Here is a 24,900-nt window from a genome sequence, read left to right on the forward strand (position 1 = left end):
GACACACAGTTCCCTTTATTAGATTTCATTAGTAAAAATAAAAATTAATGTTCTTTTGGTTATTCTGGGAAGTCATTTGGTAGATTCAAAATATGAATTTGACGGGTTTTCTTTTTTTGGATAGAATTCTTATTTGTCATATTATTTTACTCATTAGTAATACTGAAAAAAGTGGTTCTACTGGAGAAGAGTACAAAGAGTGATGATTCACCTTTTATTTAAGGCTTGCCACTGCTGACCCAGGGCAGCTAATTTAGAAGTGAATCATTTATAGAAAGTTCTACACAGTTCAGGACAGGGCTTTATGCTCATGAAGGTCTAAATACAGCATACGGTATCATGTTTCTCAATATCTGTCTTGTTGCCAATTTTATATCTTTTCCAGCCTGTGAAACACATTTCTGGATTACTGTAGCTATTGACAAGATGAAGTCAAAGGCACTGTGTATGTAAAATGATACATATTGTAAGACAAATCCTAGAAATTTAGTACGTGCATTATACTGGGAAAGTAACAGGCTTAAGACTTTAAATTACTGTGTTTATAATACAAAGAAACAAATGTAACTACTCATTTTTAAAATTAGTGGGAAGAAATTTTAAAATCATTTATAATAATTTAAATTAAGTAATATGTTGCTATTTTGATATTTACTGTATAATATGTTTAGCTTTTAAAGTCTAATTATAAATAGCTCTTTTATGCAAACTATCTTACTCCTTTTAGAAAGTGAGGGGTTTATTAAATGAACACAATGTATTTGGCTCCATACAGAGTATAAAACTGTATAGTCTCTTCTAGAAGGCTTTGTTTTTTTTTTTTGCTCCTCCTCCTCTTCCTCTTCTTTCTCTTTCTCCTCCTTCTACTCTCTACTTCCTTCCTTTCTTCTTCCTCCTCTTCTTCTTCCTCATCTTCCTCTTCCTCTACTTCTTCTTTCTCTTCCTCCTCCTTCTTCTCTTCTTGTTCCTCTTTCTCTTCTTCTTCTTCTTCCTCCTCCTTTTTCTTCTCTTCTTCCTTTCTCCTCTTCTTCTTTCTTCTTTTTCTTTTTTCTTTTAAAGAGGTGAAACCCCGTCTCTACTGTAGTATTGGGATGCGAGATTAAAATAACTCACCAAGACAAAAGTATGCCAAATTGCAGGGTCTTTATTGCCGGCGACCACGGAGGACTCACGTCTCTCTAACCCGCGGCCCTGAGGGGAGAGTGTCAAGGCTTTTTATACCCGAAAGACCACCTTGGAAGTGGGGTTGAGGAGTGGGGAGGGGGATCAGCGGGCTCCAGACATTCCGAGGGCTGGTGGGTTCTGTAAATCATCTCCTGGGCAGGGACGGGGGTGGGGGCCTCCGGACATTCCGAGGGCTCGGGGGCTTATTGTCACTCTAATTGCTGCATAAATGATTTACAAAAGTCAAGACAAACATTAGTTTACACATTATCTGGGTAGCAGTGGAATTTACAGATCTTAGTTCACAGGGGCCAAGATGAGATTAGCTTGGGCTGCGCATTCTGATGAGCAAAGGCCAGCAATTCTGTCAGTTACTGATGAGAAAGGTAAACAACTTCACCTGGTGGACATTATCCAGAGCAGACTAGCAGTCTTATTCACAGAAACCAAGTCAGCAGTTATTGCAAAGAGAATGGGGCAGTTATTACAACTTATTTTTGGAGATTCATCTTTGTCATATAAAATGGCATTGCTCAGGTTCTGGCTCCAGGCCAGCTATAGCACATTCCCCCCTGTTCTTTTAACACGTATTAAATCTTTAATAGGTTTCCTCTTCTTGATATAAGGGCCCATAGTTGGATCTTAGAACCATTAACTTTACCGAATCTATTCTTTCCTGGATAAACTTGATGAGAATGTTCAAGAGGCATGGCCCAAATGTTAACCTTAGGACTATTAGGATTAAGGGTCCTGCTAACCCAGTGAGCAGGGATGTTAGCCAGGGGGACTAAGAGAATAGTTTTTGGTACCAACTCTCTGAAGTTTCTCTGAGGCGTTTTCTGGTTTCTACATTTTTTTAACTATTGCAAGACTGTCTCTAATGATTCCAGAATTGTTTGCATAGAAGCAGCATTGCTTACTGAGAGCTGTGCACAGCCCTCCTTTCTTTAAGAACAACAGGTTTAATCCCCTTCTATTTTGTAACACTATTTTAGCCAAAGAGTCATCTATTTGGTGTGACAGAGTAAATTAGGATGATGACCGAGAACGGCGCAATAGTCTTAGCTTTAGGGGGTCCATTGAGGATGGAGCCGCTTCCCATCTTGCATCTGGGGGGGCAGTCTTGACGTGTGAGTGGTGAATCCAGGCAGTCAGTCCGTCCACCTTGACTGCTGTGGGGGTGACCAGGATCACGGTGTAGGGTCTTTTCCAGCGAGGAGTTAAGCTGGAGGCGGTGAATCTCTTTACCAGGACTTCGTCCCCAGGCTGGAAGGGGTGTACTGGCTGGTCAGCAAGGTCCACTGGGGTAGGCTGAGTCTCCCTGATGAGCGTGTGCACCTGGGACTGAACAGACTGGAGTGCCTGCAAGGACTTAATGAGTGTATGGTTATGGACTTTAGCATGTATGGCGTTCGCAAGTTTGGGGAGTAAGGGAGGGGACCTCCCAAACATAATTTCAAAAAGAGTGAAGCCTTTTTTTTTTATAGGGAGTACATCGGGTACGGAGGAGAGCAAAAGGAAGCAGGTTGACCCAGTTCTTACCGGTCTCTAGAATAAATTTTGTTAAAGTTTCCTTTATGGTTCGGTTCATCCTTTCAACCTGCCCTGAACTCTGGGGGCGATAGGCACAGTGTAGTTTCCAGGTTATGCCCAGGGCCTTGGCCAGGCCCTGAGAAACCTGTGCTGGAAATGCAGGGCCATTATCTGATCCCAGTGTTAAGAGCAAGCCAAATTGAGGAACCAGGTCCTGTAACAATTTTTTATTACCAGTGCAGTTTCTAACCTAGTGGGAAAAGCCTCGACCCATCCCAAGAAAGTGTCTACGAACACAAGGAGGTATTTGTAGCCACATGCTGGGGGCTTTATTTCAGTGAAATCTACCTCCCAGTGTTCCCCTGGGCTAGCTCCCCTAAGCCTTATCCCTGCCTGACTAGACCTACTGCCTCCTGGATTTACCTGGGCACATATATCACAACGAGTAGTAGTTTCCTTAACAATCTCATATAAATGTGGAATGTAGTATTTGGCCCTCAGCAGCTCAGTTAGTTTTGTTTGCCCTAAGTGAGTGGCCTGGTGTGTGTCCTTAACTAGAGTCTATCCTAGAGCCTCAGGGAGCACAATCTTTGAGTCCAGTAGAATCTACCATCCTGTGGAATCTTGTCGTCCCCCCTGTTCTTTAGCAAAGTTTTTTTCATCAGGTGAGTATATAGGGGTAGAGGGCAGGGTTGGGGCCGGCAGGGTTACGAGAAGAGTTAGAGGTTTCACCGGTCCCAAGGCTACTTGTCTGGCTTGTAGGTCTGCTGCCCTATTTCCCCTTGCCTCTGGTGAATCTCCTTTCTGGTGTCCTTTGCAGTGTATTACTGCCACTGCCTTGGGTTTTCATACAGCTTCTAGTAGAGCAAGGATTTCTTCTCTGTTTTTGATAATTTTTCCTTTTGAGGTAAGCAACCCTCTTTCTCTACAAATGGCTCCATGTACATGGGCAGTAGCAAAGGCATATCGGCTATCTGTATATATGTTGACAGTTTTTCCCTCTGCCCAGCTTAAGGCCTTTATCAGAGTTATGAGTTCTGCCTTTTGAGCTGAGGTTCCGTGTGGAAGAGCCTGAGCCCAAATAACCTGGTCTAGGGTGACCACAGCTTCCCCGGCATACCTGACTCCGTCGACCATGAAACTGCTGCTATCTGTATACAGTACCTCCTCTGGGTTCTGCAGGGGGATGTCGGTGAGATCCGGTTACGCAGCATGGAGGACATTTATTGTCTGTTGGCAGTTATGTATGGGCTCCTCTGGCTTGCTGTCAGGTAGCAATGTGGCGGGGGTTAAAACTGTGGTTTTTGAAAATTTTATGCGGGGCTGGTCCAAAAGTAAGGCTTGGTATTGGACTACGCGGGCATTTGACATCCATTTTTCTGGAGCTCCACGGAGTAGTGACTCCACCGTGTGGGGTGTCACTAAGTATAACCCCTGTCCCAAAGTTAGCTTTGACTAATAGGGCTGTGGCTGCCACTGCTTTCTGGCACACTGGCCATCCGGAGGCTACTGGATCAAGTACATTCGTTTTTTACTGTCCCTCTCACCGGCAGAGTGCACATTGGTTGTGCCTTAATTTGGGCCTTTGTTCCCCGAGGCCTCTCTGCTGGTCTCCTGGTCCTCGTGAGATAACTCGGGTCTCCGGGAGTGCTGCTATCACTGCCTTAGTAACTCCCTTATCTTGTTTAGCCTCTAAGGTGTCTCTATTGTTAAAGACTTTTTGGGCAATCTTCAACAACTGAGTTAAATTCCTTCCCTGTAACTCCTCTAATTTTTGCAATTTTCTTTTATATCTGGGGCAGATTGGGAAACGAAAGCCAGGTTGATGGCCTGCTGATTTTCTGGGGCCTCAGGGTCTATGGGGGTGTAGGTACAGTAGGCATCCTGTAGGTGCTCTAGGAAAGTGACTGGGGACTCCTGTGGACCTTGGGTCACATTCCCTACCCTGGAGAGATTGGTAGGTTTTCGGGCTGCCCCCCTAACCCCCTCTAATAAGTACCGGTGAAAAATGTTCAAAGCCTGCAGGCCCGCTGAGGTGTTTGGGTCCCATTCGGGCCTGGTGGAAGGGAAAATTTCATTAATTTGCTTTTGGCGGTTTTCTACTGACCCTTTCCCCATCCCAAGTATTGCTTTATGGGCTTCTTGTCTAATTTTACTTCTCTTCTCTGTGGTGAACAGAATTAGTAATAATTGTTGGCAGTCGTCTTAAGTGGGGCGATGAGTCTAGGGTACAGATTCTAAGAGCCCTGTTAAAGCCTGGGGTTTCTCAGAGAATGGGGAATTTGAGCCTTCTGACGGAACTTATCTATTGTAAAACCCTGCCACCGCCTTAAGTTCCCCAGCCTCCTAGCACGACCCCCTCCCAGGGAACATTTCATCTGAGCAGGTTTCTAACCCTTCCCCTCTTGCCACCTTAGCAGTTCCCCAGCACGAACACTTCCCAGGAACTACTAAACTCAGCAGTTCCCCAGCACCTCCCCCCCCTCACAGCCTCTCACACTGGAGGCATCTCCTGGCTCGCAGGCCATAAAAATCCCCTTTGCCACACCACAGGTGCTGCGCACCAATTTTGGGTGCATCCTGGCAGCTTTTCCCTTACTCTTAATAAAGCTTGTGCCAGCACTTAGTGTTTGGCCCTTTCTTTGATTTCTATCACTTTCCAGTTATACAACTCACTAGAGGAAAAAGGGATATGAACAAAGAAGGGGCTGCCCCAGCTGCTGCCATTTGCGGGAGGTGCTTCCCGGAGGGGCAGCAGCTTTGGCAGGTGTGGGGCCTCGCTTTAAGTGTGGAGAGGAGACAAGAGCCGATCATTAGTACTGTCCGGAGAGGGGTGTCGGGACCCTGTCCCCAAGGGCCGAGAATATGGTGGAGGCATCTCTTGGTTCTCAGCAGGGGCTGGAAGAATAGCCGGTGCCGAGGGGCTCTTCTGTGGGCTTGCTAACATAACTTGAAGTCCGGCCCATTTTGTACATTTTTTTTAAGCCAAGGAGGAGGGTGTTGGACTAATTCTAGCCATTGATTAATGTATAGAAATTGATCAGGGTGGCCCGGGGACCCTGTCATGATGTCTCAGACAGCCTGAGTTATCTTGGGGTCGTATGTCCCCGTATCTGGCCAGCTTACCCCAAAGGCTGGCCACTCTAACTTACAGAGAGTCCGAAGCCTCTGTAGGGTTAGTTTAACCCCATACTGGCTAGAGAACCCTGTTTTAAAATTTGCCATTATGCACTGGAGGGGGGTGCATGGTCGGGACTGTGACGAGTTTATTTAGTTGTTGTTGTTGTTGTTCTTCTCTTTCTTTTCTCTCTCGGGGTCCTGGAACTTGTATTAGCTATTCTTTTTTTCTTTGTTTGTTTTAAGCTAACTCAAATGGAAAAGTTCTGTTGCAGAGAGCTAATTTTAACTGCACTAACAAGTCACTTGCATTATAAAGGGTTAGAAAGCTTTTTAAAGCCAGATTCGGGATGCAAATACTGCAACCTGAGGCGGTGTGGCCTGCCTCACACCCGGGGGGCGGGGGGGGGCTTCTGGCTGACAGGAGAGAAAGAGAAAAAAAAAAAAAAAAATGCTTTTTGTGTCAGTTTAAAACGGAGCTTGCAGCCGCTAGGCCAGCTGCGAGATTCCCGCCCCTGTGGCTTTTTGATCGCCTTCACACAGGGACCCTAAAAAAACATCAAATCCCTCTTTTCCCTCCTCTCTCTCTGTCTCTCTCCTCTCCTCTCTATCTCCTTTCTCCTCTCCTCTCCTCTCTCCTCTCTCTCCCCCCCTCTCTCTCTGTCTCCTGTCTCTCTCCTCTCCTCTCTCCTCTCTCTCTCCCTCTCTCCTGTCTCCTCTCTGTCTCTTTTCTTCTCTCCTCTCCTCTCTCCTCTCTCTCTCTCTCTCTCTCTGGGATGTACCGTTGGGCACTGCCCATAACAACATTGGACACTTTTCTGGCAGAATAGGCAGTTACCAGTTTTTCCACCCCAGCCTGAGAAAGAACACTCGTAGACTCTGATTTAGGGCTTTGTTCCCTACGGCCCCAAAGAAACTACTTCTGAGGTGTTGAGGGCACAACTGCCTCCCCGACATGGAATCAGACCCAGCACGGGCAAAGATACTCTTTTCCCGGGGGAGGTGGCTGGGAGAATTTACAGGCCACAGTGATTATAACAAGGAAGAGAATAAAGACAACTACAGTTAAGACTATCTGCCACATGGCGAAAGAAGAAAGAGTGAGGCCTCAGTGATAGAAGAAAAAGATGACAAAGAAGGAAGAAGAGTAATTTCTGCTGGAGTGTTATTAATAAAAGTTCCCTGTATCCAGAGGTCCATCAACCACTGTAAAACATCCTCTACCTCAAGGGAAGATGGCCTGAACCAGTGTATGTCTGCTAGCAGGAGTCTAATAAAACTGACAAACTTACAAACAGGACAGGACCACATACAAGAGTGACAGACAAAGGGTAGGTGCCCCCCAGATGGGAGACCAGTCAGATGCCTGCCCGGCCACGTTCCCGGAGGAATATTTCAGGGGCGTCTTAGCGAAAGATGTACCTGTATAAGCCCCAGGCCAGGTCACCTCAGGATGGAAGTCCGGGTAGGACAGCTCTGAGGTGAATCACCGTTATGCCGTATGACGCCCCCGTGGAACCGCGGGTGAAGGCCCACACAAGCCCCGTAGCTTTTCAGCCGTGGGACTACATATATACACACTCACTCTCTCACTCACACAGAGGTTACGGAAAACAATCGAATGCTGATACCCACTATATCAGCTACTAGAAGGCTGGTACCCCCTGCACCAGCCACACGAAGGCTGACGCCCACTGCGCCAGCTACCAAAAGGCTGATGCCCCCTGCACCAGCCACCAGACGGCTGCCACCCACTATGACAGCCACCAGAAGGCTGACACCCACTGTGCCAGCCACCAAAAGCCTCAAGCGACGTCTCGGTGAGGCTTGCCAGGTCAGAGTTGCAATGACTCGTCAGTCCCCCGACTCAGGCCCTTCCTCTGAACTAGTTCCCAGATTAAACTCACCTCCGGAGGTTTTTAGGACCCTGTGGAATTTTGGGTGAATGTCGGCCGTGCAGTCGCTTTGCCTCCTCGGTGGCGCTCCGGGGCCCTGAGGTAGCTCAGGGGGCGCCTCCCCTAGAGACCCCCGAGGCGGAAGCGGCCACCCGGACGAGATTCTGAGATGGCTTTTGTCTGGTGATGAGAGAATATCCCGGACGAGCCCCCAGAATAATGTAGTATTGGGATGCGAGATTAAAATAACTCACCAAGACAAAAGTATGCCAAATTGCAGGGTCTTTATTGCCGGCGACCACGGAGGACTCACGTCTCTCTAACCCGCGGCCCTGAGGGGAGAGTGTCAAGGCTTTTTATACCCGAAAGACCACCTTGGAAGTGGGGTTGAGGAGTGGGGAGGGGGATCAGCGGGCTCCAGACATTCCGAGGGCTGGTGGGTTCTGTAAATCATCTCCTGGGCAGGGACGGGGGTGGGGGCCTCCGGACATTCCGAGGGCTCGGGGGCTTATTGTCACTCTAATTGCTGCATAAATGATTTACAAAAGTCAAGACAAACATTAGTTTACACATTATCTGGGTAGCAGTGGAATTTACAGATCTTAGTTCACAGGGGCCAAGATGAGATTAGCTTGGGCTGCGCATTCTGATGAGCAAAGGCCAGCAATTCTGTCAGTTACTGATGAGAAAGGTAAACAACTTCACCTGGTGGACATTATCCAGAGCAGACTAGCAGTCTTATTCACAGAAACCAAGTCAGCAGTTATTGCAAAGAGAATGGGGCAGTTATTACAACTTATTTTTGGAGATTCATCTTTGTCATATAAAATGGCATTGCTCAGGTTCTGGCTCCAGGCCAGCTATAGCACACTACTAAAAATACAAAAAAATTAGCTGGGCATGGTGGCGCGTGCCTGTAATCTCAGCTACTCAGGAGGCTGAGGCAGGAGAATTGCCTGAACCCAGGAGGTGGAGGTTGTGGTGAGCCGAGATCGCGCCATGGCACTCCAGCCTGGGTAACAAGAGCAAAACTCCGTCTCCAAAAAAAAAAAAAAAAAAAAAAAAGAAGTCCCACTGAGTTGCCCAGGCTGCCTCAAACTCCTGAGCTCAAGTGATCCTTCTACCTTGGCTTCCCAAAAAGCTGGGACTACAGGCGTGTGCCATCATGCCTGTTTTCTAAAAGTTTTAAATTCAAAGCTGAGTTTATATTTACATCACAGCTACGGTATCATGGGTTAGGAAGAGCCCAAATTCTGGTTCTGATGTTGTCATTTGCTAGCTATGTGACCCTACACAAATCGCTTAACATGTCTGAGCTTGTTTTCTCCCCTGCAAAGGGCATATTGATACTTGTCTTCATGACCTGACTCACAAGGATTTAGTTGGGCTAATGTATTAGGAAGTGGCCAGTAACTTAGATGTCCCCACACAGATATTAGGTGTCAGAGAGTCACTGTAGGGCAGACAACTTGGACAACCAGGATTGGAGTTGCAGTTCTACCAATTACCATATATGTGACCCTACACAAGCCATTTTCCCCTCTAAACCTTTGTTTTCTAATCTACAAAAAATGGTATTATGATACATCTCGCATAAAATTGTTGTTGAGAATTAAACGAGATAACATATGAAAGTAGCTGGTACATTAAGTAATCAGTGTTTCTTGGACCTTAATGTTGATTTTGAAAAAAAAATCATTGCTGACCTTCCTCTCCCTAGCTCATTTGCTTTCACAGTACAGCACTTCACTGGAAGTGGGAGCCAGTATCCCAACTGTATACAAATAAGAGAGAGGAGCAGTTGCCCAGTCTATGTATATAATTGAAGACAGTTGAAGACTAGTTTGAGTTCTAGAAGTTCCTTGATATGACACATTTACCAAATATTTTGGGGGTGATTATGTAGCATAAGACACTCAGAGCCTTTTGGAAGAGTTTTGAGTAATGTGATTCTGTTCCTGTGGGTTAGCTGGAGCTGATCCTTTCTTCTCAAGCACTCAGGGTACATGGCTGTTTTTTTCTCCCCCATAATTATTTTGTTATTTGTTTTAGGTTATTTTTAATTTCTGTAACTTTAAGGACAATAATTTAGATGGAGGTAAAATAATCATTGTTTTTCTCTTTGAGGAAAAGCCTTTGAGACTTAGATAATAAGAGCAACCCAGATAAAACCTTAGTCAATAGCAAAGGAAACATAATCCAGGTGATTTTCATATGTACAAATATGTAGTACTAACTCCTGATGAAAGTATGGTTCCTTTTCTTTCCTTTTTTTTGAGACAAAGTCTCACTCTGTTGCCCAGGCTGGAGTGCAGTGGCCTGATCTCAGCTCACTACAACCTCTGCCTTCTGGGTTCAAGAGATTCTCCTGCCTCAGCCTCCTGAGTAGCTGGTACTACAGGTGCATGCCACCACACCTGGCTATTTTTTTAAATTTATTTTTAGTAGAGATGGGGTTGCACCATGTTGGCCAGGCTGGTCTCGAACTTCTGACCTCAAGTGATCCACCTGCCTTGGCCTCCCAAAGTGCTGGGATTTCAGGTGTGAGCCACTGCACTGGCCTTTCTCTTTATTTTCTATAATGACATTGGCTGCTATTTCTATAATGTTTATTTGAGATATAGTATAAAAATGTAAGCAAAGTTTTTGGGGAAGATTGAGATGTAGGAGAGTATGCATATAAAAATAATTAGTAATACTGCTTATGTTTAAAATCACATATACAAATAATGTAATTCCAGCTGCATAAGCCCATAATTTCTACCAGAGATCTTTGGAACATGTAAAATTTTTGGCCAGCTCAGTTCCTGTTTAAGGAAGTCGTTTGACAAAAAAAAGTTGGCAGTGGACTTCCTGGAGTTTTAAACATGAATTTGATGTGTTTTGGGAGAGATTTGTTAACCTGTTTGTGGACCAGAATATCTTTTGAAACACGAATGACAAATGATTTATTTAATGCTATTCACAAAGCACATTGTGGAGTATATAATGGTGACATCAGAGAAAAAGCAATATTAATTGATATTAATGACTGTGCAATAGTTCAAACTTTTATTTTCCTAGCCATATTGAGTTTCAATGATAAATAATCATAACCATGTGGTAAGAATTTGAAAATACTGAAGAAAGTAACAATTTAATATAAATGCACAGCAAGGAAACTCTGCAAGTTATCCTTCAACAACAAGAAAAGTTGAAGGATAATTTTTTTATGAGAAGAAATGAAATTGATCCTGGTTATGATATTAAAAGGGAACAAAAATCTGATATTTTAGGTCGTGTACTTTAAGAGGCTGTCAAGCCTAAGTCTACATATCATTGTTCAAGAAGCACCTGTATTCCAGGAATAATAAAATAACCTTTACATTGAGCCTTTTTATCTATTTAGTTAGTTTTTAGAGATAGGATCTTGCTTTGTCACCCAGACTAGAGTGTAGTAGCACAATCATAGCTCACTGCAGTCTTGAACTCTTGGGCTCAAGCAATCTTCCTGCCTCAGTCCTAAGTAGCTGAGACTATAGGCATGCATCACCATGCCCAGATAATTGTTTTTAGTTTAATTTAATTTTATTTTAAGATATGTAGTCTTGCTGAGGTGACCAGGCTGGTCTTGAACTCCTGACCTTAAGTGATCCTCTCACTTTGGCCTCACAAGAGCTTTTTAGTTTCAAAAGTACTTTTAAACATTTACTGAATTTTTCTAATGACCATTTGATGTAGACCAGACTTTAATAATGCCACAGTTTACATGAGGATCAAGGAGGCAAAAATGACTCAACTAAACCCCCTGAGATTGAAGGGTACATAATTGGGACTAGATTTAGAACTCTTTACTCTTTATCCATTATTTTCTTCTCTTGTGTTTCCTTTTCTCTTCTTTCTATTTAACATTACAAGAATGAGACAGTTTCAGTCTATCGAATTATTTATTTTACTGATATTGGAAGTAAGGAGGAGGGATTGTCTGAAATTTTTGTTAGGGGTGATAGAATGTGAAATTAGGATGCCATAAAACCTCAGTATATTAAACATAATTCACCATGTACTTTAGATATTTTTAAAGGATAAAATGAGATAAAAGGCAGAAAGAACTTTTAATCTGTGAAGAATTATAAAGAGACAAGGTATAATCATTCTATCCGTTAGGAACCTTTTAATTGAAAGTAACAGAAAATCCAACCCAGAATGGCTTGGTGAAATTTATTGACTCATGTAACGAAACACTCTGGGTTAGGATTGTATATTAGAGAGTGTGTTTTCAGCTGCAAGTAACAGAAGTCTACTTACTCAAACTAGCTAAAACAAGATAACTTAATATTTTACATAAAAGAGAGCTGTGTGTGGTAGCTTGTATCTGTAATACCAGCACTTTCGGAAGCCAAGGCAGGAGGATCAATTAGGCCCATGTTTGAGACTAGCCTGGGCAACATGGTGAGACCATGTCTCTATGAAAAATAAACAAATTAGTTGGTGGTGTGTGCCTGTGGTCCCAGCTGCTGGGGAGGCTGAGGCAGGAGGATCACTTGAGCCTGGGGGGTTGAGGCTGCGGTGAGCCATGGTCATGCCACTGTGTTCCAGCCTTGGTGATAGAGTGAGACCCTGTCTCAAAATAAATAAAAGGGGTAGAGTGGGCTCCAAATTGGTTAACTGAGTAACTCACCAATGTCACCAAGGACTTAGGTTTATTTCATCTTTTTGCTTTGCCCTTCTTGGCATGGGTATCTTTCTCAGCTGGCAGGAAGATGGTGGTAGAAATTCCTAGACCACATATAGATAAGGCAACATACAGAGGAAGAAAGGGACTGTCTCTTCCTGTGTTTCTTTATTAGGCATGAAAAAATCTTTTCCAGAGCTTCCTGGACATCTTCCTCTGTGTCTTATAGGCTGGCATTGGGCCACATGCTACTCCTAAGCCACCACTTAGGCCAGTTCACTTTTGTGCCTGGAACAGGGGATGTGAGTCATTTTCCTCCAAAGTGCTTGAGAAGTGTACACATCTGGGAATTGTGTTAGGAGGGGAAACGAGTGGACAGTTTCCAGTGTCCACTCCTGACTGTCTTTAAGTAAGATGGGAGCCAGAGGCTCTGCACTTCTCCATGTCAGCATTGTTGCCAGGCCCACTCTTCTAATGTTTGAGTGACAGCTGCCATCATTTTAGACTTCACATGATTTAGAAGAAGTGAGGAAGAGAGAACCACTGTTTGGTAGCTTCTATGGAAAAGAGAAGAGGATTTTTCCCCCCAAACCCCAATGTGTTCATTCTTGGATCTTCTTGGCCTAAACTGGTAGTCATTAAACAATTTTAACCTGAGGATGTGGTCACTCCCACCCAAGCTACCGTATGGCTTAAAATGGGGAAGAGAAGTTTCCAAAGGAAAATTAGGGGGAAAGGAAATAGATACTGAAGATGTTGATGTCTAACACAGCAATAATTCAAGCCCCTCCATCTTCTGGCCCTAAAGGGCAATTACTTTCTCCTTCAATTAGTCTATCTTCCATGTAGATAAGGCAGAGTGATAAGCATGCAGTCCCCAACCTTTATGGCACCAGGGACTGGTTTCATGGAAGACAATTTTTCCATGGATTGGGGTGAGTGGGATGATCTCGGGATGAAACTGTTCCTCCTCTGATCATCAGGCATTAGATTCTCATAAGGAGCTGGCAGCCTAGATCCGTCACTTGTGCAGCTCACACTAGGGTTAATGCTCCTGTGAGAGTCTAATGCCACTCCTGATCTTACAGAAGGCAGAACTCGGGTGGTAATTCTTGCCTGCAGCCACTCACCTCCTGCTGTGTGGCCTGGTTCCTAACAGGCCATGGACCGGTATTAGTCTGCAGCCTGGGGGTTGGGGACCCCTGCAATAAGACAAATAAACTAATAAGAAAAAATCCCTACCTATTAAAAGTGTTTTTTATTTCTCTTTTGAGATAGAGTCTTGCTCTGTCACCCAGGCTGGAGTGCAGTGGTATGATGTCGGCTCACTGCAATGTCTGCTTCCCAGGTTCAAGTGATTCTCCTGTCTCAGCCTCCCAAATAGCTGGGGTTACTGGTGTCTGCCACCATTCCTGGCTAATTTTTTGTGTTTTTAGTAGAGACGGGGTTTTGCCATGTTGGCCAGGCTGGTCTTGAACTCCTGACCTCAGGTGATCTGCCCGCCTCAGCTTCCCAAAGTGCTGGGATTACAGGTGTGAGTCACTCCACCCAGCCTATATACATGAGATTCTAAAGCTGAACTGCTCAATATTGTAACCACTAGCCATATTTGGATACTGAGCACTTTAAATGTGGCTGGTTCTTCCAAACTGAGACAAGATGAAAGGGTAAATACATGCTAGATCTTAAAAACTTAATAAAAAATATAAACTATCTTAATAATTTTTATACTGATTATATGTTGAAATGACAATACTTTGGATATACTGGGTTACATAATTGTAAATTAAATTAATTCAGCTATTCTTACTTTTGTTACTGTGACTATTAGAAAATTTAAAATTATTTAGCTTACACTGTATTTTTATTGTGCAGTGATGCTCTAGAAAATGAAATAGTCAAGAGTACTCCATCTGTTGTGGAAATAGGCAATGATGGCAGTAAAGCAACAAATAGAGATACCCAGAAGGTGTTAAGGATTTCATTTTACGATGAAAAGCATCATTAAGATTATATCTAGTGGATCAGTCATTTTCCTTATGTTGCATGATACCTTGTTATGAATTTACCTTCCAAATCTTTTCTGATTTAGTTTAGTTTGTCCACCAGAGAGTGTTATATATAAAAAAAAAAGTTAAGCACTGCCTTTCACTGCCTGTTGTGTAATGTACTTAGATTTTGGAAGCAAATATTTCTTATAGGAACATTGATAATATGGCCACTTCACTGTTAATTTTATTGTTTTCTTCCCTATCATGTGAGTATGAGCAAGGGTAGGAAAGCTCACAGTTGATTCTTAAAGTTCCTTTTGATTTAAATGTTCATTGCTTTTTGATGAGTGGATGAGCAGGAACTTTGCATTATTTAGAAACCAGTGTATCACTTTCTTATTTTGCAATTCAAAATATAAAATCTGAGGATGCTTGAATTTCTAGACCTTTATCACATACTTAGAGGTATATTTGCTGATAGTTGTGCATTGGTACAGTGTGAGTGGTAGGTTCTTATTCTCCTATGAAGAACTGATCTGAAGTCATGGAGCTTTTATTCCACCTTGCAGTGGCTATCACATTCCTACAAGTTTTCAACATAGCTTCCCATGGAGCTCCATTCACTGAAAGATATAGCTGGCTCCATTCCTTCCAGAAAAAAAGAAACTAAATGCCTTGCCTGCCAACTTTTGGCTGCACAGAATGGAATGTTCTTCTGCAGGGGAGGAAGCCCGATGGAAAAGGGTTTTGCTACCTGCAGGAAATCTAATGTTTGCTCTGTAGTGAAGCATGTGAAAAGTTGAAAGAAAGGAAGCAAAGGAAGAGGCTTGGTAATTAGAAGTTCAGTTTGTGTGGGATTTTTTTTCTTTTAGTTTTTTTCTATCCTGTTAGAGGATCATTGTATTGTAATGTTTTTTCCCCCTATCTAATGGGTAAATTGCTTTTATATTGGTGGTGTTTGGGATCCACTATGCATACCATTGACAGATTCACTGGAATAAAAACAACAACAAGGAGAAAAACTATTTCTTCTCCTTACTTCCCATCACTTTGTGAAGGAGAGTCAGAAAACCTGTTTTCTTCACATGCTTTCGTCCCCCTCTACCTATTCAAATGATTTTTGTCAGCAAACTAATATGCCATTGATTTTTCAATTAGGATCAGAAATATGCACCATTCTTGACTTAACTGACTTTTTGTCCCACTGAGAACAATATACTTTTTACACTAGAGAATATTTGCAAAAACTCACTATCTGCAAAGCTGAATATATTTTGCCCTTGACTAGGAACATAAAGGGTTAAATTAAAGGCTCAGCAAGGACTGGGATGAAAAGAGATCAGGGTAGGGGTCAGTAGCCAGTGACCTTTTTTTTGTCCTCATCACTAGCTCCTTTAACACACCTCTGGGATTTGGTCTGAGCTTGGCGGAACGCTCTTAACCGTTGATTGTGTAGCAGGGAGAGCTTTATTTTATGAAGCTCTTCTGATTCACATACATTTTGACATGGCCTAAAAAGGCATTCAGTGAGTAGTCAGTGCACCCTATTTCTGAGCAGCATGCAGATTATGGATGTGTTAAGGCTTAATCAAGGTTCTGGTGGGAATCAGGACTGATGTGAAAAACTCCAGGATACTGGGAGAGGATTAAGAGTGAGGCCTGTGGTAAAGATCCAGGATGGAGGAAGGGCTTGCGGTGTCTGTGGTGGACATTACCTGATAAATTTCATTTAGTCATTTTGGCATGAAACAGCCATATTAAAATGCCCTTCTTTGGCTTGTTACATAGCAGCTACTCGATACATGCTTGTTGAACTTAGCTTCTTAACCGATGACATCTTTTCAACTTTGCTTCTCTTCTTCTGTAATTTGGGCCCCACAAGTTTCCCAGATTATGGTTGACAAACTTGAGTAGCACTGCACATGTTAGTCAAATGAGTCATATTTCTGAAGGAAAATGAGATCAAATAAAGACTTGGTAAACATAAAAAGCCCCTTTGAAATCTCCTTACAACTTTTCACTGTTTGGTTCCTTTTTTGCTCTATTTCTACCATCACATGAATTGGTACGAGTTGTTTTAAAATCCCCAGACCTCAATCTCATGACCCTCCTCCCCGTTTTTTTTTTAAATTAAGGGGTTGGGTTAATAGTCCTTGAAGTCCATTTTAGTTCCAAAACATATTCATTTTAACACTTCATTCATTAATTAAATTGCTTTTTTTAGTCACTATAATGCAAGATAAATAAAACTGTCTATATTTTAAAAATATATTTACCACTTTCAAATGCAGGCTTGCCTGTATTTTTATTGTAGCATATGCATGATGCAGACCTTTGGGACTATCACCTTTGATTTCAGCATTGTAAAATGTCAGGTCACTTGGCATAAACCACTTTGAAATTGGTAAGACCTGAACTCAAATCCTTGGCTCTGACAAGTACTGGCTGTATGACCTTAGAGAAATTACTTAATTTTGCCAGGCTTCAATTTCCTCATTTGTAATATGGCGATACCAATGTATGTTATAAAGTTACTGTAAAGATTAAGTGAGATAATGGGATGTAAATTGTCTAGCATGAAGCCTGGCCTATAGGAAACCCTCAATACATGTTACCTAATGCTACCGTATGAAAATGTGTCTCAGATTCTCTCCAGCCAACATAAAAACACATTTTATGATGTAACTCTTTGTATCATAAATTGAGTATTCCAGTCAATAAATATTTATGAATAAATTAATGGTCAGATGTATTCTAAATGGAAATGGACCTTAATTTTTCTTTTTCTTTGCAGATCTTATATTGCACTTTAAACACACCTAGAGTTGACATGGAAAGACTCTTAGGAGGACAATTAGGACTACAGGATTTCATGTTTGCCCATGTGAAAGGAATCAAAAAAGAAGTGAATGTGTATAAATCTGAGGATTCACTTGGTCTCACCATTACAGATAATGGTGTTGGCTATGCTTTTATAAAGGTAAGTTTTAAAAAATAACAGTGTAACCTATTTGACGATAACATTTAAGAAAATCAGCCGGGCACGGTGGCTCATGCCTGTAATCCCAGCACTTTGGGAGGCCAAGGCGGGCGGATTATGAAGTCAAGAGATCGAGACCATGGTGAAACCCCGTCTCTACTAAAAAATACAAAAATTAGCTGGGTGTGGTGGCTTGCACCTGTGGTCCCAGCTACTCGAGAAGCTGAGGCAGGAGAATTGCTTGAACCAGGGAGACAGAGGTTGCAGTGAGCCGAGATCGTGCCACTGCACTCCAGCCTGGCGCCTGGCAACAGAGCAAGACTCTGTCTCAAAAAAAAAAAAAAATCTACCAGGTCAAAGAGAGTTAGAAATGATCTTCAGAGTGAGAGCCAGCTCAGCAAGAATGCATTAATTGGTAATGTTTCACTTTCATTTGAAAAATGTTCAGACATCAGTTTGTGTTTATCTTTTTCTTGAATTTCTTCCCTTTAGTTTAAACTTCCTCTAGAATTTGAACTAACTGAAAGGAAAGTCTAACTCTGGTGCCTAGTGATTATCAATGTAAGTTTTTCCATGTCTGTGGGTTTTAACATCTGATGACTTTCAGGCTGATTTCATTGAATTGGTGTTATTTCCAACTATTCATACTTTTGACTGCCTTATTTACATCTTTAAAAATGCTCTCCAAAACTTTAAGAAGTATAAAAAGTTAGATTTCCATATCCGTGAGTATATTAGTGGAATCAACCAACCACAGATTGAAGATAGTTGAAAAAAATTACATCTGTACTGAACATGTACAGACTTTTTTCTTGTCATTATTTCCTAAACAATATAGTATAACTGTTTACATAGCATTGACATTATGTTAGATATTATAATCTAGAGATGATTTAAAGTATATAGAAGGATGTGCATAGATTATATGCAAATACTACCTCATTTTATATCAGGGACTTGAACATCCGTAGGATTTTGGTATTCATGATGGATCCTGGAACCAATCCCCCATGGATACCCAGGGCCAATTATAATTCCTTTATTCAAATACAAAGAGAGCAGTATAGAGCTTCAAAGGCAAGAGAAAATTTGAAATGGTATAAAAATAAGAACTGAAGAGACAAAGGTAGACTCATCTCTTAAACATAACGGTTCTATTATTGTAATAGGTAGTTATAATAACTGACTTATATAGAATGCATGTACTAGGCACTTTGCATATAATTTCTCATTTAATCCTTACAATTTTATTTGGTTGGTATTATGTTTTTTCTTTGCATTTTTTTTTTTGTTGTTGTTGCGATATAAGGGTTTTTTTAAATTTCATTATGCAAAGCAATTTTTTTTAAAGATGGGGTTTCATGGCATTTTTAATGTATAGCTTAGTGAATGTTTACATACTCACTCCTCTTTAACCATTACCCAGATCAGGATAAATTGCATTTCTGCAACCCACAAGGTTTATTTGTGCCCCTTCCCAGTCAATACTCTTTCCCCACAAAGTAGCCATTATTCTGCCATCTATTGCCATGAACTTCATATAATCATATATTATATACTACACTACTTTTGGCTTCTTTTGCTCAAAAAGATGCCTATGAGATCCATGGATATGTCCTATTTCCAACCCTGTTTTACAGGAGTGGAAACAGGATCAGGAAGGTTAAGTAGCTTGCCCAAAGTTAAACAGCTGGACAAATTCAAGATTTGGATCCATGAGGTCTGACTTCAGAGCTGGGACTTCTACTTACTCAGTTAAGAATTAATGATAGACTTCATGCAACAGGGCATATTTTGTGCCTTTATTTTGTCCAAATCATGATTTGCTGATGCACTGTCATCATTAAAAATAATCTTAGGGAAGTTATCTTCTTAACTGTAAATGGGACTTTCGCTTCCCACTTGATAGAATGGCTATTTTTAGCTCGGCAAAAGATATGACTGTGCTGAAGGTTGAGTGAGTGACCAAATGGAAAATCTGTGTTTGGGAAAGTCATACGGGATTATCCAAGGGAAACTTAGGACATGGGGCACATGCAGCAGAGAAGGGCTTGGAAGTTTCACAAACGTGTGGATTTTTAAAACTTAGCCTCTGACATTCAGAGCTTGTCTTTCTATTTTTTTAAAAAATGCTTTGTCAAACATGCACCTGCCTCAGAGTACTAGTCGCTAGCGCTGTGGAGACATAGGACATAGTAGCAAAGGAGAAAGCAAGGCATAATCTAAGCTGCCAACATATAGTTCAACTTAGAAGAGAGATGCATATTATACTGTACACACAGTTGGTGACATTTTTTAAAAATTGAGAGAGGATAATTTCAAACTTATAGAAATATTACAATAATAATACAAATAACTCCCATACATCATTTATCCAAATCTCCAATTATTACCATTTGCCATGTTTGATTTTTTTGTTCTCTCTCTTACACACACACATATATACTCTTTACCCCTTAATACTTCAGAGTGTAATTACTAGAACAAGGGTATTTTCTTATATATAACTACAGTACAATTATGAAATTCACAAGTCTAATATTGATATAATACTTTTAAACTAATCTATAGTTCACATATAGTTGTATCAGTTGTCCTAATTGTATTTATTATTTTCCCCCCATACAGATCCAATTTAGGATCATGCATTTCATTTATGTCTTTTTAGTCTTTATAATCTAGAATAGTTGTCATGTCTTTTTAGTCTTCCTTAATCTAGAATAGTTCCTCAGCCTTTTATAGAATGTCCCTAAATTTGGCTTTTTCTGATGTTTCCTCATGTTGATAAATAGATTGTGCATTTTTGGCAGGAAAATTACATAAGCGATGCTGTATCCTTCTCAGTGCACTGCATCAGAAGTTACTTGATGTTGGTTTGTCTTACTGTTTGTGATGTTAATTTTTGTCACTTATCCGAGGTAGTGTCACCAGTCTTTTTTACAAAATTATTTTCCTTTGTGATAAGTAATTGTGGAGAGATGCTTTGATATTATGAAAATATCCTGTTTTCTTATTTGCATCACACAGATTTAGTATCTGTTGATGAGTCTTGCCTGAATTAATTTTTCCTATAATGGTTGAACAAATGATTATTTTTCTAATTCCATCATTCCTTATATATTTCTCTGAAAGCCTTTTATTGTAGGGAAAAAGCTGCCCTTATTTATTGTCAACATGTGCACGTGATTTTATATTTTACTCAATGGGTTAGAGTCTATTACTATCAATTATTTTGATGCTCACGTTTCCTGAGACTTGGCCTGCAGAAATCCCTGTAAGTGGGCCCCCATGTCTTTTTGACATGGCTCCTGTCATTTTATTGAGTAGGTTCTTACTTTCTGGCACAACACGATGTTCTAGACCTATCTGGTATCTCCTTTTCCTGAGGCCTAGAATCAACCATTTCTCTAAGGAGCTCTGATTTTTACTAGAGATTGATATTTGAAAGTCAAGTTCTGGTATTAGCTATGCTCATACATTGCTACTGGAATGCATTATTTCTAGATCCTTTCAGTGGTAGAATTAGAGAATATATTTATTAGAAATTATGAATTGGGCTAGGCATTGTGGCTCAAGCCTGTAGTCCCAGAACTTTGGGAGGCTGAGGTAGGTGAATAACTTGAGGCCAGGAATTTGAGACCAACCTGGCCAATATGGTAAAACTGTACTTCTGTAAATGCAAAAAATAGCTGGGCATGGTGCACACCTGTAATTCTAGCTACTTGGGAGGCTGAGACAGGACAATCACTTGAGCCTCGGAAGAGGAGGTTGCAGTGAGCCAAGATCATGCCACTGCCCTCCAGCCTGGGGAACAGAGGGAGACGCTGTCTCAAAAAAAAAAATTATGAACTCATAACTATACCTCTAATTGTCATCTTGCCCCACAGGGTTCTTTCTTGGCTTCCCCAGCAAAATTTTTACTTTCAAAGTCATTAAAGTATTTACTCATTGTAGAGATCTTTCACCTTCCTGGTTAGGTGTGTTCCCAGGTATTTTATTCTTTTTGTGACAATTGTGAATGAGATTGTCTTTTTGATGTGGCATTTGACTTGGCTGTTAGTGTATAAGAATGTTAGGGGCTGGGCACGGTGGCTCACGCCTGTAATCCCAGCACTTTGGGAGGCCGAGGTGGGTGGATCACGAGGTCAAGAGATCGAGACCATCCTGGTCAACACGGTGAAACCCCGTCTCTACTAAAAATACAAAAAATTAGCTGGGCATGGCGGCGCGTACCTGTAATCCGCACCTACTCAGGAGGCTGAGGCAGGAGAATTGCCTGAACCCAGGAGGTGGAGGTTGCAGTGAGCCGAGATCACGCCATTGCACTCCAGCCTGCGTAACAAGAGCGAAACTCCGTCTCAAAAAAAAAAAAAAAAAAAGAATGTTAGTAGGGAATTTGGTACATTGATTTTGTATCCTGAAACTTTGCTGAGGTTGTTTATCAGCTGAAGGAGCTTTTGGGCCAAGAATATGGTTTTCCAGATATAGAAACATATCACCTGCAAACAGAGATAGTTTGACTTCCTTTTTCCCTATTTGGAGGCCCTTAATGCTTTCTTTTGCCTGATTGCTCTGGCTAGGACTTCCAATACTATGTTAAATAGGAGTGGTGAGAGAGGGCCTCTTTGTTTTGTGCTGGTTTTCAAGGTGAATGCTCTGACTTTTGCCCATTCAGTATAATGTTGGCTGTGGGCTTGTCATAGATTGCTCTTATTGTTATTATTATTTTTAATTGAGACAGAGTCACCGGGCTGGAGTGCAGTGGCGAGATCTCAGCTCACTGCAACCTCTACTTCCTGGATTCAAGTGATTTTTCTACCTCAGCCTCTGGAGTAGCTGGGATTACAGGTGCCTGCCACCATACCCAGCTAATTTTCTGTATTTTTAGTAGAGATGGAGTTTTGCCATGTTGGCCAGGCTGGTCTTGATCTCCTGGCCTCCTGATCCGCCCGCCTGGGACTCCCAAAGTGCTGGGATTACAGGCATGAGCCACCACGCCCAGCCTGCTCTTATTATTTTGATGTATGTTACTTTGATACCTAGTTTGTTGAAAGTTTTTAACATGAAGGGGTGTTGAATTTTATCAAAAGCCTTTTCTGCATCTATTAAGATAATAATGTAATTTTTATCTTTAGTTCTGTTTATGTGATTAAGCACATTTATTGATTTGCTTATGTTGAACCAGTCTTGCATCCTGGGGATGAAGCCTACTTGATTGTGCTGGATTAGCTTTTTGATGTGCTGCTGGATTTGGTTTGCAAGTATTTTGTTGAGGAGTTTTGCACTGATACTCAGCAAGGATACTGGCCTGAAGTTTTCTTTATTGGTTGTGTTTCTGCTAGGTTTTGGTATTAGGACGATGCTGGGGAGGAGTCCCTCCTCCTCAATAGTTTCTATAGGAATGGTACCAGCTCTTCTTCATATGTTTGGTAGAGTTCAGCTGTGAATCTGTCAGGTTCTAGGCTGTTTTTTTTTGTTGTTTGTTTGTTAGGCTATTTATTACTGATTCAGTTTCATTATTGGTCTGTTCAGGAAATCAATTTCTTCCTGGTTCAGTCTTGGGAAAGTGTATGTGTCCAGGAATTTATTCATCTCTTCGAGATTTTCTAATTTGTGTCCATGTAGGTGTTTATAGTAGTTTCTGATGGTTATTTTTATTTCTGTGGGGTCAGTGGTTACATTTTCTTCATCATTTCTAATTGTGTTTATTTAGATCTTCCCTCTTTTCTTCTTTATAGTTTAGCTAGTGGCCTATTTAATTTTTTTCAAAAAACCAACTCCTGGATCCATTGATCTTTTGAATTTTTTTTGTGTTTTGAGTTCAGCTCTGATTTTGGTTCTTTCTTTCTTCTGCTAACTTTGGGGTTGATTTGCTTTTGTTTCTCTAGTTCTCTTTGTTGTGATGTTAGGTAGTTAATTTGAGATCTTTCTAATTTTTTTTATGTGAACATTATAGTGCTATAAATTTCCCTCTTAAAACTGCCTTATCAGTGTCTCAGAGATTCTAGTATGCTGTATCTTTGTTCTTGTTAGTTTCAAAGAACTTCTTGATTTCTGCGTTAATTTCACTATTTACCCAAAAGTCATTCAGGAGCCTGTTGTTTAATTTCTATGTAATTGCATGTTTTTTAGCAATTTCCTGAGTCTGGACTTCTATTTTTATTGTGCTGTGGTCCAAGAGTATGTTTGGTATGATTTCAGTTCTTTTTGCATTTTCTGAGGAGTGTTTTATGTCCAATTATAATACGTGGTCAATCTTAGAGTATGTGCCTTGTGGTGATGAGAAGAATGTATATTCTGTTGTTTTTGGGTGGAGAGTTTTGTAGAGATCTATCAGATCCATTTGGTCGAATGTTGAGTTTAGGTCTTGAATATCTTTGTTAATGTTCTGCCTCAATGATCTGTCTACTACTGTCAATGGAGTGTTGAAGTTTCTCACTATTGTTCTGTGGGAGTCTATGTCTCTTTGTAGATCTTTAAGAACTTGGTTTATGAATCTGGGTGCTCCTGTGTTGGGTGCATATATATTTAGAATAGTTAGGTTGTCTTGTCAAATCGAACCATTTTACTATTATGTAATGGCCTTCTCTGTCTTTTTTTGATCTTTGTTGGTTTGAAGTCTTTTTTGTCTAAAACAAAACAGGGTTAGGACTACAACCCCTGCTTTTCTTTTTTTCTGTTTTCTATTTGCTTGGTAGATTTTTTTCTCCATCGCTTTATTTTGAATCTATGGGTGTTATTTTGTGTGAGATAGGTCTCTTGAAGACAGCATACCATTGGGTCTTGGTTCTTTATCCAGCTTGCCATGCTGTGCTTTTTAAGTGTGGCATTTAGCCTGTTTACATTCAAAGTTAATATTGATATGTGTGGATTTGATTTTATGTTTGTGTTATTAGCTGGTTATTATGTTGGCTTGTTTGTGTGGTTGCTTTACAGTAACACTGGTCTCTGTGCTTAAGTGTGTTTTGTATTAGCTTGTACAGTGCTCAGATAAATCAGAGAAGAGACAAACACATGGAAAAATATCTCATGCTTGTGGATAGGAAGAGTCAATATCATTAAAATGGCCATACTACCCAAATCAATTTACAGATTCTGTGCTATTCCTATCAAACTACCAATGACAATCTTTTCAGAACTAGAAAAAATTATTTAAAAATTCCTACAGAGGCTGGGTGTGGTGGCTCATACCTGTAATCCCAGGACTTTGGGATGCTGAGGCGGGTGGATCACCTGAGGTCAGGAGTTAAAGACTAGCCTTGCCAACATGGTGAAACCCCGTCTCTACTAAAAATACAAAAATTAGCCAGGCATAATGGCGAGTGCCTGTAATCCCAGCTACTTGGGAGGCTAAGGTGGGAGAATCACTTGAACCTGGGAGGCAGAGGTTGCAGTGAGCTGAGATTGTGCCATTACACTCCAGCCTGGGTGACTGAGTGAAACACTGTCTCAAAAAAAAAAAAAAAAAAAAAAAGCCTGAATGGCCAAGAGAATCCTAAGCAAAAAGAACAAAGCTGGAAGCATCATATTACCCGATTTCAAACTATGCTACAGGGCTATAGTAAC

At 41.2% G+C, this 24,900-nt stretch overlaps 1 protein-coding gene and 1 long non-coding RNA gene across 3 annotated transcripts in view; one reads left to right on the top strand and one right to left on the bottom strand.

Moving 5' to 3' along the window:
• The window catches only part of GIPC2 (GIPC PDZ domain containing family member 2), a 99,182-nt gene that overhangs the window by 27,683 nt on the left and 46,599 nt on the right, over window positions 1-24,900 (top strand). For both annotated transcript variants that reach the window (XM_012442813.2, XM_012442814.2), the window contains exon 2: window positions 17,149-17,334. In XM_012442813.2, the coding sequence (XP_012298236.2) occupies window positions 17,149-17,334 (186 nt within the window). The remainder of the gene's footprint in view (window positions 1-17,148; window positions 17,335-24,900) is intronic.
• Window positions 1,127-8,573, bottom strand: LOC135273420 (uncharacterized). The gene is made up of 2 exons (XR_010341215.1): window positions 7,964-8,573; window positions 1,127-2,535 (listed from the first exon to the last, which is right to left on the bottom strand). It is a non-coding gene; the product is annotated as an uncharacterized LOC135273420 (long non-coding RNA).

Source organism: Aotus nancymaae, unplaced genomic scaffold (assembly GCF_030222135.1).
Source record: "Aotus nancymaae isolate 86718 unplaced genomic scaffold, 86718_ANA_hifiasm-v0.15.2.pri h1tg000007l, whole genome shotgun sequence".
Lineage (NCBI taxonomy): Eukaryota > Metazoa > Chordata > Mammalia > Primates > Aotidae > Aotus > Aotus nancymaae.